Source organism: Guyanagaster necrorhizus (genome assembly GCF_019112545.1).
Source record: "Guyanagaster necrorhizus MCA 3950 unplaced genomic scaffold BT62scaffold_53, whole genome shotgun sequence".
In the NCBI taxonomy this organism is placed as follows: domain Eukaryota; kingdom Fungi; phylum Basidiomycota; class Agaricomycetes; order Agaricales; family Physalacriaceae; genus Guyanagaster; species Guyanagaster necrorhizus.
Genome location: NW_025064932.1, coordinates 221,750 through 236,081, shown reverse-complemented (window position 1 = coordinate 236,081; position 14,332 = coordinate 221,750). Strand labels below are relative to the sequence as shown.

Sequence of the window (14,332 nt, the reverse complement as noted above, 5' to 3'; positions counted from 1 at the left end):
ATCTTTCTATGAAATACTAAATAAGTCCAGATCATGATCCAAGTCAGCTGCTGCTGACTGGCATCATATCTTTGAGTACATTCTCATACTCACTCGAGATTGCTATTCCAACAGAAGGTAGCCATGGCAGAGAGCACAGAGGGCAAAATGGAGGTGAAGAGATAAATCAAGCATATTATTTATGCCTTCATGCTCTGAGTGGCAACAAAAATAACAAGAAGAAAGGCATGGGAAGATCATCACATACTGATCAGCCTGGCCTGAGCAAGAACAAAGAATATCTTCTTTACTTGTCTAGATAATAAAACTGTAGCAACAGTGTTCCTCATATAAAATGAGGGTAGCCATTGATAGGTCTTCTATCTCTTTTGCTTTCTCCTTGCTTTCTCTCCTAATCTTTATGGTCATGCATGACCTTATATTCATTTGCAGCAACTGGTAGGCCTGGTGTTACATTTGCATCTCTCTTTATTTTCCAATGTTGACATCATGCTATTATGTACTCTCCAAAAACTATAATCCCACCAAACCCATCAGGCTGCACAGTATCATGATGCCTCCATCAGTTAGGTCATAGAAAGGGCTCCCAATCTATAAGCCTGATCAGATCTGTGTCATCAAGGAATCCATATTTATATTGCTGTGTGCAGATTTGAGACAAGAGATTGGTCCCCTCACACTCTAAGAAAGCATCTTGCTGACAACCAAGAGTAGCCACATTATCCCTGTTTCCTCTGGGACAGAAAGACCCTGCATTATTATGGATGCTCCACATTCTTGGCTTCAAACTTTGTCTCAACCATAAGGTCAGCTGATTGAAGCCATGCTGCATCAGTCAGTCATACTTGATGTTGAAAAGTTGATAGCTTTTACCATTACAAGAGGTGTAAAGCCTCACAGATTGCTCCATGTAAATGACCAAAGCAATCATCCACTGCCTAAGATGATGCCAAGCTGGGTCCATCTTCAATGCATGTATATCTGATTCAGAGAGAAGCTGTTCATTTGGTTTGATGGGAATGACAAATCATCAGAGAAGTTTTCCAAAAGATTCACACTTGCCACCAGATGAAGTGTTGAGATAGCAATCCTGAGTGAGTACAAGAACATACTCAAAGATATGATGCCAGTCAGTGGCAGCTGACTTGGATCATGATCTGGACTTATTTAGTATCTCATAGAAAGATCTCGAAGTAATATAAAATGTATTTAAGTAGAATGTTTCTCTTTCGAGAGGCCAATTCAAGTTCTCTGTTACATTACTCTGCTCTCTACTAACAACAGGTTATGGGCTCTGGCCATAACTGAACTTATGTTGCTACTCACTTCGCACACTTTCATACTTTACATACACATGTAGAACTGCATGAATAGCCAGTCCATGTATAGAATTGACCCCCTTAAGGGCCCAGAAAATTATCCGACATGGAAAATCAAGATGATTAATATCCTAACCGATTTAGGACTAATTGATTATGCAGATGGAAGCATTCTGGCTCCAGCAGACATGACACTGGTGGCAGATTAGAAGAAGAGCGATAGGAAGGCTCTTTCAACAATAAGATTGCAGGTTTCTGATGGCCCACTGGTATATATTGCTGGTTCAAAGACTTCGGCAGAAGCCTGGAAAGCTCTGGAAGATATGTATGAGTCTAAGGGACCCATGGGAATTGTCCTTGTTAGAAGGAAATTCTTCAGAGCTCAGTGTGAAGAAGGAGGAAACATAGAGGAGCATATTAGGACTTTGAGATCCTATCAGGAGGAGCTGGCATCCCTTAAGCAGAAAGTCGAGGAGGAGGACTTCTCTATCACACTGCTTACATCACTCCTGGAATCATGGAATTCATTCATCTCATCAGTGGATACTGCTGACTTGAAAGATTCTTACAAGTTGATTTCCTGAATTCTTCAGGAGGACATCTGACTAAAGAAAAAGACTTTTGATCGGACTATGACACTTGCAGCACATGGCAAGAAGTCCAATTCAAAAGTCACATGTTATGAATGTGGAAAAACTGGTCACATCAGAACAAATTGCCCAAATAGGAAGAAGAATTCTGGAAAGTCATGGAAAGAAAAGGGAAAGGGCCAGACTCAGGCACATGTTGCTAAATCGGACTCAGAAGAAGATGATTATGTATTTTGTGCAACAGATGTCACACTTACCTCACTCTCAGGAGTATCATGGCTAGGGGACTCTGGCACTACCAGACATATAGTCAAAAATAGATTATATTTTTCTGACTATATTGAAACCCCAAGACATGAAGTCATTGATGTAGGCAAATCCAAAGGCTTGGGAAGGGGAACTGTCAAAATTAAAATGGTTGAAGGGGAAAAGATCACTCCAGTCACACTAAAGGAGTATATCCACTGTTCTGATGCACCATTCAATCTTATGTCGATAGGGCACATTACAGATGCTGGATTTGAACTCAGATTCAAAGAGTCCAGAATGGATATTATCTCACCATATAGCAAGATAATCAGCCATGGAGATAAAATATCAAAGCTGTACAGCCTTGACATCATTGTTTCAGAAATAACCCAGGCCCATGCTATGAAATCAGCCTGATCATGGCAAAAGTGGCACAAAACATTAGGCCACTTAAATATGGGATCAGTAAAGAGACTATTTAGAAAGAAAATGGTCAAGGGGATGGATATAGATGAGTCAGCCGAGCCTCAGACAGATTGTATAGCTTGCATAAAAGCCAAACATCATATTAAGCCATTTCCACAGGAAGCCGAAAGAGACTATACTGAAATAGAGAAAATGATATTTTCGGATCTATGGGGGCCAGCCTGAACTCAGAGTATCCATGGTGAAAGGTATTACATAAGCTTCACAGATAGAAAATCCCAAAGGACAATGTTGTATTTTTTGAAGTCAAAGCAAGATATGGAAATTCGAAAGAAGATCCAGCAGTATCAAAAATACATCAAAGTCCACAAAGAGAAGGATCTGAAGTTTATGAGGATTGACAATGGAAAGGAATATGTCAATGAAGAGGTAAAGGAATACCTCCAGGACAATAGCATACAGTTGGAATTGACTGCAGCATACTTCCCATCTCAAAATAGAGTTGCTGAGAGAATAAATCGGACTCTTGTGGAGCATGCACATGCTATGCTAGAAGAACATCACTTACTGAAGTTTCTATGGCCCAAGACAGTGGCATATGCCACATATTTGAAGAACTGATCACCAACCAGGGCCATCAAGAATGATCTAACTCCAGAAGAAGTGTTTCAGGGCACAAAATCAGATATTTTGGCACTTCAGAAATTTGGAGTAAAGTGCTGGGTGTTGCAGCAAGATAACAAGAGGTCAAAACTGAACTCAAAGTCAAGGGAATTTATTTTTACAGGTCTTACAGATGAATCCAGAGCCTGGAGATATTATAACCCTCAAATCAGGCAGATTCAGATCTCAAGAAATGTTATATTCCCTGAAAACAACACTACAGAGCCTATAGACACTGACTATATAGTCTCCCACCCTTTGTTGCTTGAGAGAGAGTCAGAGAGCAAAGTTGAGCAGACTTCAGATAGAAATGATGGTATTTCAGACAATTCCGTGGATGCCAGAAATGCCGAACCAAAAGGGGAAATAGCCCCTGATGTGTCATCGATCAAATCAAATTTCTCAATATAGTGTGGGAAAGTGATTGAGCCACATGACAAATCGGTCTGGATTGCATCAAAGACTCAACCGAGTTACCGGACACTTCATAATCCAAGCGTACAAGCTGTGAAAACATCGAAACAACAGCATACCTCAGAAAAACCATCTTTGGAAGCCGTAAATGTTGCAATAGACTATGCATACATTGGAGAAACTGCAGATAACCTCAGTGATGAGCCATTAAGCCTTGAAGAAGCCAAGACAAGGCCAGACTGGCATCACTGGAAGAAAGCAATAGATGAAGAATACAATCTATTAACTTCTCTAGGCATATGGCAGCTGGAAGAATTACCCAAAGACAGATCACTTGTGGATTGCAAGTGGACTTACAGATTGAAAAGGGATGGTGATGGGAAAATCACCAGGTACAAGGCCAGACTTGTTGCAAAAGGATTTTCACAGATATCCAGCATTGATTTCTTCGAGACATATGCACCAGTTGTCAGGCTGGACACATTCCATCTACTTATAGCAATTGCCACTCAAAGAAACCTAATCATTCATGGAATGGACATTGTTGGAGCTTACTTAAATGGTAAACTCAATGAATCCATTTATATGGCACAGCCACCTGAATATTCAGATGAGAGCAGAAAAGCAGCACACCTCAAATTAACATTGTATGGACTCAAGCAATCTGGCCGAGTTTAGAATGACAAATTAAATGCTATATTTTTGGGACTTGGATACACCAGATTGATCAGTGATCAATGTGTGTATATCAGACAAATGGGTTCTGGTTCCATAATTGTAGCTGTACATGTCGATGACATGACATTGCTTGCCTCAGATGATGAAACCATGTCTAAAATGAAAGAAGAGCTTAAGAAGAAGCTAAATGTCACAGACATAGGGGAGATTCAATATATATTGGGCATGAAGATAGACAGAAATAGGGACAAGAGTACTATCACTCTATCCCAGAAGGCATATATTCTCAAGGTACTCGAGCGAATGGGCATGAATGACTGCAAACTGGTCAAAATGCCTATGGATCTGAATGTATGGCTAGAGAAAATTCTGACAGAAGACCCACAAGGTGTTGACACAGCCACCAGGCAATATTACCATACTGGTGTCGGATCACTAATGTATGCAGCCAATGGATCCTGGCCCGACATTGCACATGCTGTCACCGAATTAAGCAAGTATGTGCAGAATCCGGCTGCTGAGCATGTCACAGCCTTGAAGCGAGTTTTCCACTATCTGAAGGGAACTCTAGACTTCAGAATCACATATGGAGGGACTATGGATGAGCTGATACCTTATTCAGACTCAGACTGGGGAGAAGACAGAACAGATAGAAGATCAACATCTGGTTATGTCTGTATCTATGCAGGGGGAGCTGTTACTTGGAGTTCAAAGAAACAGCCTATCGTAGCCTTATCCACTATGGAAGCAGAATATATGGCCCTTGCACACACAACCCAGGAAGTAATTTGGCTACGAGCACTCTTAACTGAATTAGGATTGCCACCTTATGAAGCAATGACTATTTTTGTCGACAACCAATCAGCAATCAAATTTGCCGAGAACCCTATATTCTATGCATGATCGAAGCATATAGACATATGGCACCACTTCATTCATGAGTGCATGGCTTCAAATGAAGTCAAAGTTCAGCACTGCACATCAGAAGAAAACTTAGCGGATATATTCACTAAAGGCCTACCAAGACCATTACATGAGTATCTATCCACAGGTATTTTAGGAACTCGGAATTGAGAGGGAGTGTTGGGATAGCAATCCCGAGCGAGTACAAGAACGTACTTGAAGATATGATGCCAGTCAGCGGCAGCTGACTTGGATCATGATCCGGACTTATTTAGTATCTCGTAGAAAGATCTTGAAGTAATACGAAATGTATTTAAGTAGAACGTTTCTCTCTTGAGAGGCCAATTCAAGTTCTCTATTACATTACTCTGCTCTCTACTTACAACATGAAGCAAACATGGCCATGAGACAGATAAAATGGCCTTTCTTTGTGAGGTTCGATAGAAGATGTGAAGCGTGCTACTAATATTAGTGATGTATACCAGAGTAGACATGAATCTTGTGTATTTTGATCAAACTCAGATGTCTGGAGCACACTTTATCACATGAAACTTTTGTCTCATAAGTAAATTAGGAAATAAAAGTCTCGGTGACGGTGCTTATAAGGAGAGGGGCCTCAAAGTTCCTGTCCTGAACTTTGTCCATGACCACCACAAGTACCTCACAACCTACCCTACAACCTGCAGTTTCGACATCTAGATTACCGCCAGAACTCATGGATCAAATAGTTGATGCTCTTTCCAATGACGTCCACTCTCTCAGAACTTGCGCATTGTCCTCTCGTCAATTCGTCCACCGCAGCCGCTATCACCTATTCCGCGCCATACACTTCAATTTCATCCCACCTATGTCATTCAATCGCTGCGCAATTTTCTCGGAAAAGTGCCAAAATGCGGCACGACTTGTAATGAGTCTTACCTTGAGCGAAAGTGCTTTCCGGTTCATAGGCCCCTCTCATAGATGGGTCGCCTATGAACCGCAGCTGCCTATTGTCTTTAGAATGATGAAGAACTTGACGTCCTTGCATTTTGTCTCGGTGGAACTAGTCGGCATTAATATCATCTGGCCTGAAGTTGAGGAATTGGAAATGAATGACTGTTCTGTGACGAATCTTGGCACCTTTCTCGGCGGGTTCCACAAATTAAAGAAGCTAACGCTATCCAACGTAAAAATTGCTGAAGAGACATCCTCATCCTCTGAAGTTTCTCTCGACCTTGAAGAATTAGTGATTACCCATGGCAGGACGCACTCAGACATGAACACCATCAAGTGCCTCCTCCCGCTCCTCCCTATGCCACCTCGTATTCGACGGCTTACTTACCCACTTTACTATCCGGAGCAGAACATCCTACAATACGACATTATTCCTTATACGCACCTGGATGAGTTGTTTCTAGTGGGAGCCTCCGAACGAAGCATACCCGTTCCGGATATCCAAAACGTTACCAGGCTTCGTTTGCTTGCGACCTCCCCCTGGCGGTGGTATCCGGCGGATACATGCAAAGCATGCGATGAGCTAACAGATTGGCTTGTACACCTGCTACACAAAGCCCAAGGCGGGTGCTTAAAGGAGCTCGAATTCGAGTCCTACCTGATTGGCACATCTGGGAGTCCGGACAAGTGGGCAGAGCTCGATAGAATTCTATCGAAGATGGAATTGAGCAAGGTTGACCTAGTGTTCAATGTACCCCCGGAACAGTTGCAGACAGAAGGAGGGAAATCCGAGTGGCCGTTCTGGAAAGAGGAATTGATGATCAAAAGAGCTGTGTACTTTGAACAAGTTAAAAGGCATGGGTGGTTGACAGTCTCCAGAGGATACCGGAGTTAAGTGTATATGTTTGCTACTATCTAGACACCGCTATTGTGTTTTGGACATTGAATCAGTATACGGAATACAAATAGTACAACTTGTATTTTTCATTATGTGAATCAGAACATATTTCAGTGATATGCTGAAAGGTTATGAATCACAGCTGCGGGTTTTTACCGTCTTTCATGATCTAGGATCGCAACAAGACTGAACCAGCTGTGAACAGTAGTTCTAGCCATCGTTGTATACGGTTCGACGGAAACACATCACCATTTGAAGGCGTCGAAGTTTGTGTTGCTTTTACCTGCGGAACTCCAAGCGAATTTGTTGGGATTTTGCTGGAAAGTTCTAGAAAGGGCAATCCGGCATCATGCCGAGAGTTGATGAGTAAGCTCGAAGAAAGAGAAAGTTGTAGTAAATTCTAGATATAAGCTTGGAGAGTATAAATACAAGCTCTGTAGGAGCTGTAGAATAAGGAGTTCATTCTTTCTGGCCTTACCAGCCTGGAGTCTACCCTGCGCAACACCCAGGGTTTCCAACAGAATTGGTTGAAGCTGCGACAGGAAGGCCAGTGGGAGCTGATTCAGCTGTTCCTGTAAACAAAATCAATCCTGCTGCCACTGATGGGAAGTCAATGTCTGGATTATCGCATCATATACATCACCGCCGGCAGAAGCCGCATTTACAGCCTCGACAAGTTTGTCCGAAGCGTCGCTCGGTACCGTGGAGAGTAGTCGTATCCGGGGGGAGTCCACAGAGGGGTAGGGTAGCTTGCCGTAATGAAACGAGGACAAGGCACTACAGCCGGTGTGTACATCAAACTGGCAATACCCAACGCTGGCGGAAGACAAACCTTTTCAAAAATGGATCTCCAAGACATCAGCTGTAGGGATAGCTTTCACCGAGAACGGGCGTGTCAGTGAAGGCAATGTTCGCGTTACGGATATCCACGTTATTAGGATGTGCTTGAACAATAGTCTCGCGGATCAATAGGGAACATCTTTCCTCCGATCTGGAATGCGAGCGTGTGGGGAGTGGAGCAAGAGAACTCTGTCCTGCCCAGCTGGGAGTAGATTGCATCTATGACATCCGAAAGGCCGCGTATCAGGGAGTTCCCCTTGAGCATGCTTAAGCCAAGGGAAACGTGGATGACGTCCCAATACACTTACGGTGTCAACAAGACCAGAGACCGTAATATCCGAAGAAGCAACAGAGGAATTATTCAATTCAAGTGCGTCAAGGTATACAGCATCAATGAAGAGTTCCCAGGTAATGGGGTATTTCTAGGCATGGGTGTGTGGGTGGCGATCATGGAAGAAGCTAAGTCTGGGTTCGACATACCTCATTCGGAGCACCTGTTGGCCCGGCCAGACTACCATCTTTGCTGGAATATGAGTGAATGGGAACCCATGTAATCTCGTTCTTGATACCAGCGGGAAGCTCTCCGATGCTTAACCGTCCAACATTACCTCCTCGAGATATTGTGTTCCATTGTAAGGTCACAGTGAACATCGGGGCACTCAAGTCTCCCATAGCTACGAGCCGAGCAATGAATGGGCCCATGTACGTGTACGAACCAGTGATGGTAGATGTCTAATTGGCAGTGGACGAATTAGAATGATCCAATTGCTGACGCTGAGGCCCAATATGGCTCGTGAGGGCAGAAAACGCAGGAAGCATGGCGTTGAGGCCTGGAAGAGAGCGCGTTCTAAAGTTTCCTTGGCATCGTTGGCGATTTCTAGCAGGTAGTACGCCTCGATGCTGGAAAGGCGATGTGTGCTCGTCGAAGAACACGTCTGACCAGATGAAACAGTATAGAAACAGTTAGGAACGAAAGAAACATAGGACGGAGAAGAAGATGCCTGTTGAAGGGGAAACGAAGGCCGAAAATACATGCTGCGCCTGTATCGAGTACACTCGTATTTGTAATGTTTATTGAGGCAAAATATTGGCCTCCGAGATGCAATACTGCCAATGAGACTGTATCTTGTCCTATAGGGCCAAAGGCATAGGTTCCTGTCCGTGAATCGCCATAAAACAGCTGGGCTTCAAGACCTGTCGATGAAAAGCTCGTTTGAGGGTATAGCGAGACATCCGTCACACAACTTCCGGATGTGCAGGTATTTGAAATAACCCACTGGTCAGAGGAACCAGTATCTGCAGATCAAAAGAGATAAATATACCAATGTCTATTATGAACAGGGATGTACTCACACACTTCCAGAGACAACCCATAAACGAGCGTTAATATCAAGGGCGGCATCCTGGAGTCAAGATAAATCACCCACCAGCATAAGGAACGGAACGTCGACTCTAGTGATTTTTTGTCCATACAGTAGGAGAGTCCTCTGTTGCTGTGAGGACATGACATATTGCAAGTCACTTTCATGTCCTCCAGTCTGGCGTCGGCAACAATGCTAGCCCTGTTTTCTTGGCGTAAACCGGACAAACCAGGGACACCGTTCTATCCGCAGAATAGATAGAGCGATATCTCTTTCCTGCAGAATTCAGTGTGTCTTGTTCGTAACAGTGTTTCAAGCGGATCTCACCAATCACAGGTACTTGAGATTCTTCTCGAGCGTCCGTAGTCATGTTCGTACGACGGTATTCGATAATGTCAACCACTTGTGCTGGCTTCAGCAAATTGGTCATGGTCCACCACAAACCATATTTATGTTTGACGTGCATTGATGGTTCAAAAGTCAAGCAACGAGATGCTCACGTGGCATAATCCTGAGAGAGATGCTTTCTTACAACCTATTCTCCACCATGTTAGTATTAACTCATATGGCATCATGCAATCAAAACCCGTGCCGGTTCTCGACCCTGTTCACGCCCGCCTATTACCTATACCTACAATAAACGATAAATATTAGATGCAAACAAATGAGATGTTGAACGATGCAAAGCTCGCGCATGAACCAGCAGATCTAAGAGTAAAGGCCAAGCAGGTAAGCTATGTAAAAAATCATCCAAATGAAAATGATGGTATGTGGAATCCCTGAAACTGAGAAAATAAGTATAATCATCTCCGCCTAACGGTCTCGCCTTGAGATACTCGGCCCAAGTTGCCCGCCCTCGAGTTCCGATATCGTGGGCGTCGTCAGCCCATTCTTCGCAGCCCCCATCCCTACCACCATCACAGGATTCGCTAGCCTTGGACTGGTGGGACTGACAAGACTCATCAGACTTCCCGAGCTCGTCCTTCTAGGTATATATGATCTTGGTGCTGCTGTCGTGGGTGATGTAGGTTGTTCCTCCGTCGGCGTCCCCGGATTCGAGTGGGAGTTTGAGCTTGGATGTGGTATCTCAAGCGATAATTCTTCCACGCTCCGGGGAGGCGGTCGTTCGACCATCGCTTCAAGGAGCTTAAAATGTACGATGAGCGAAAGACAAGAAAAAAACAGATGATGGTAGATGCCTACCTCCTTACGTAGCTCCTCTCCAGCATACTCTCCTTCCATCTCTTCGGGTCCTAAAAGAACTGTCCCCTTGCGAAATACCTCCCCCTCCTCCTCAACCCAGATTCGAGATCTGCCCACCAACGTCAGCGCGAACGAAAGAAGTAAGGTAGGACATCCAATTACCGATTTGTTCCCTTCCCCTTCTCACCCTCGCTGTCCTCTTCGTCTCTCACTTCAACAGGAGGAAACCTTGGCCCTTCCCCATCTTCCCCATCGTCCTCCGCAATGAGAAACGCAGCGGTCGGACTCAACACTTTTTCATGGACAGGCTCCGCACGTCCCTTACCCTTGTCCACCCGGGGTGTACCAATTTCCTCCTCCACTTCTTCCTCATCCGTGTGCTCCTCCGTGGGTGGATCACCATCAGGTGAGGTATCCACGGCCACAGACCCGACGCCGTTAGTCGTAGGTATCACCAGCCCAAGCCCAATAGGTTTACTGGGCACTTTAGCGAGTAAACTAGTCAATTGGTCATGGATACCCAGCAGCTCTTCCATCCTTCCCTCATCCCCTTCCTCCTCTATCACCTGCGATAACTCGCTTATCAAGGCCCTGGCACGAGCGGCGATCTCTGAGGCCGAAGGCTTGGTGGAAGACTGTCGGGAGGAGAGAGTAAACGATGCTGTGCTTGGAGAGAGCAGGTACGATGGGAGTAGGAACGTGGCCGATAGAGAGGGTGAGGTTAGATGTGGTGTGCTCAGCGGTGATGGTTCTGCAGGATTAAGCAGGTTCTGGAGCTGTGCGACACATGAGCGCGCCCGTACTACGACGTCCGTCTCAATCTGGGTGACAATTAGTTAGAACTGTAAAAATGGGTACATTTACCTCTTACCTTTCTCTCCTCTCCTTCCCTAATACCCCTTGCCAACTCGCTGTCCTCGATCAGACCCCATAGACCTTTGTTTCTCCCATTGACACCTTCAGCGGCGCCATTTTCTCGGTCTGCAACTAATCGAATCGTCAATATAGAAGAAAATCTTTAGTGAGGAAGGTTAGAATCACCTTCTCCTCGCCTAGCATCTGCCTCCTCCGTATTGCGTACACACCAACCAAGAATCTCTCGGCAGCAACCCGCGAATTCCTCCCTTCCGGGAGGGACATCAAGGTCTAAGCATCGCATCGTGTGGTTAGATTTCAAGCCCTGCAAGAGAAAGGAAGAGATTGTTAATCTCAATAGGTATTACAAAAAGTACTCCAAAAAGGAAGATACCATTATATTATAAGGAAATGCTAACCTTATTTAGTGCCCACACCCCAGCTAGGTCCAACTCGTTCCTCGTCAGATCCAAGTGCAATAACGAGCGCGACTCTGGAAGGAACTCTGCCAGTGCGATAGCTCCGGGAGAAGTCAGACCAGTAGAAGAAAGGAAGAGTCGCTTTAGAGAAGCGTTGAGTGTGAATGCCGTGCGAAGCGAAGTTATCTGCCACGAGAATAAGAAGCGTGTTCACGAATAAGGATGAAACTTACCCCATCTAGTGCAGGTCCAGCACACGGATTCTTCGATAGATCTAGCGTTTCCAGCGACGAATTATACTTGAGTGCCTCCGCTACAGCCACCAGCCCCGCTACATCGAGTTTGTTCTCACTCAAGTTGAGTACTTTGAGCGTCCGGTTCCGTTTCAGGACCTGTGCGATGTACGTTATTCCCCCACGAAGCTCGTTCCCCTTTAAATCCAATGTCCTTAGAGCACCAATCCTCGGCAGCGTGTCAAGCGCGCGAACCTTGACGAGAAGCGCCGCAGAAGGCCCCCATTCTTCCTTGACATTGTTCGTAGTCACCCCTCCTTGTGAACTTGAGGTGATCATAGGAACCGCGGATGGTGTCTGCGCTCGCTTCGCGCGCGGGACATATGGCGTGTACGTTGTCTGGACGTTTGTGGTGGGGTGCTTCGGTGGCGGTGGAAGCGACCCATTTTTAAGCGGGATTGTCTGGGTAGTCGGGGAGCCGGAATTAGTAGGAGTAGAGGGAATTGAGGACGTCGCGCTTGGCGTGGTCGCCGGCACAACGTCAGGATAGTCTCTGATCATCAGAGCAAGCGACACGGCCCCCGTGGGATTTATCCTGTTGTACCGCAGCGATATGTTACGGAGGTTGGAAGTCCGTACGGCCCGAGAGAGAGTTTCAAGGGCCCCAGGACGAAGGGAACAATCATCTAGACGAAGGGTAACAAGTGCAGTCAACGCAGCAACAAGCAACTCCACACTCTTCTTGTCGAGGGCATTCTGACTGAGGTCCAGAAATTCGAGCGAAGCTGACTTGGCGGCAAAGGCAGCGATCAGACGGAAAGCAGTTGTTTTGAGTCGTCGGTTCGAGGCAACAGAGAGAAAGGTGAGAGTGTTCGGTATGAGAAGCGCGTGCAGCATCGGTTTGAGTATCTGTAAAAACTCAGCAATGTGTAAAGATAATGAAATTTTACACACATTTTCATCCAAGTCACATTCCTTGAAAACAAGTCTTCGAAGGCCCCACTCGATGGTAAACACATCGCCCAGCACTGTCGCCTTGGCAGTCGTCAGCTGTACCCCAGAGAAGTCCACTATTCGAGGATGTGAGCCATTTGCCTTCTACAAAGATAGGTTAGAAGGGATCAGCAATTATTTTAAACAATCACCTTAAACGCAATGCTAATCAGCGGATCCGGATCCTCATCGCAGCCCGCACAGCATTCTCGCCAGAACGACTCGACCTTATCCATCGTCCACCCCTCACCTCGTATTACCCGTTTTCTTCTTTCTCTCTCCCGCTCCTCCACTGCCTTCTTCTCCTCCCGAACACCGGGTCCACTTGGCGGGCTAAAACTCGATATTGGGTAGACAATGCTCAGTTCGGGCAGAATGAAATGAGCACGCTTGAGGACCGTCTTCTCGCTGACATTATCTTTCGTAGAATCGGGTAGTAGTCGGCTGAGCCTCGACAGTGAGAATAATGACGGTGGGGCTGGCGGTGGACGTTTGAGGATTGACTTTCCAGGGATGGGGATCGTCACAGCTGAGGATGACGGTGAAGAAGTCATCGCAATGCTGGAATAATTTTGGGCAAGATCCCACAGACAATCGTCGTGGGTGCGAGAAAGCTGAATTTAGTCGCTCATACGACCGAGCTGGAGATGGGACTGGCTTGTTTGGCTGTGCCCTCCATGAACGCGTTGCCACGTGCGTGATAATTCAATAATTCTTGATCTGGATCAGATTCTAGGGCCACGCCCTATCATCACCAGTCGTTAGCTGAAGTTGGGAGGAGAAAATGAGGATCCAGAGCTTCTTGAAGCAAATGAACTTTTGACAGCATTATTCTGAACAATAGAACTGCATCTCTTCAGCTTTACAATTTGAAAGTTAATGCAATGGAAGGGAAGGTACTGTTTATTCTACATGGAAGGTTAACTTATTGCATGGTTTGTTTGTTCCCAAAACCCATCATGCTGCTTGCTATGTAAACCCAAATCATAAGTTCTTGATGGTGGAGTGGCTGGAGTATAATAAAGTAAGTACCATTGAGTCTGAGAATCTCTCTCTCAGCTCAAAATGATCTCAAAGTTCTGCCTGTAAACTTAATCAACAAGAAAATATCAAGGCTTAGAAGTAATAGGAAACAATATTCAGCATCAAGGACATTAAAAGAAACCTTAGACTTACAAAAAGCATATAGCAGATCATTTCTGAGACACAGAACACTTCTAGAACATGTTGCAGCTGCACCAAGTATAGACAGAAGGAGCTTCATCTGTGTCTGCCATCTGCACAGTTGTGTCAGAATGTCAGATGGACAGTTTTTCCTTGCATTGTCTAGCCTCAGGTGGCCTAAGACAGGCATA

General features: G+C 45.3%; 3 protein-coding genes across 3 annotated transcripts; 1 reads left to right on the top strand and 2 right to left on the bottom strand.

The window, feature by feature from the left end:
* Nucleotides 1–5,885: 5,885 nt before the first annotated feature.
* On the top strand, nucleotides 5,886–7,083 carry BT62DRAFT_997896 (uncharacterized protein; the record flags this gene model as incomplete). Its single annotated transcript, XM_043190689.1, has 1 exon — nucleotides 5,886–7,083. The coding sequence occupies one exon, from the start codon at nucleotides 5,886–5,888 to the stop codon at nucleotides 7,068–7,070; it is 1,185 nt and encodes a 394-aa protein (XP_043033707.1). The 3' UTR covers nucleotides 7,071–7,083.
* Nucleotides 7,084–8,628: 1,545 nt separating this feature from the next.
* Nucleotides 8,629–9,605, bottom strand: BT62DRAFT_637053 (uncharacterized protein). Its single transcript, XM_043181719.1, has 3 exons — nucleotides 9,602–9,605; nucleotides 9,337–9,550; nucleotides 8,629–9,209 (listed from the first exon to the last, which is right to left on the bottom strand). The coding sequence occupies exons 2-3, from the start codon at nucleotides 9,416–9,418 to the stop codon at nucleotides 8,791–8,793; spliced, it is 501 nt and encodes a 166-aa protein (XP_043033706.1). The 5' UTR covers nucleotides 9,419–9,550; nucleotides 9,602–9,605; the 3' UTR covers nucleotides 8,629–8,790.
* Nucleotides 9,606–10,087: 482 nt separating this feature from the next.
* BT62DRAFT_924199 (RNI-like protein) lies at nucleotides 10,088–13,531 on the bottom strand (the record flags this gene model as incomplete). The annotated part of the gene is made up of 9 exons (XM_043184587.1): nucleotides 10,088–10,420; nucleotides 10,478–10,586; nucleotides 10,640–11,298; nucleotides 11,349–11,464; nucleotides 11,519–11,657; nucleotides 11,752–11,937; nucleotides 11,985–12,893; nucleotides 12,939–13,082; nucleotides 13,130–13,531. The coding sequence occupies 9 exons, from the start codon at nucleotides 13,529–13,531 to the stop codon at nucleotides 10,088–10,090; spliced, it is 2,997 nt and encodes a 998-aa protein (XP_043033705.1).
* Between the last annotated feature and the right edge of the window lie 801 nt (nucleotides 13,532–14,332).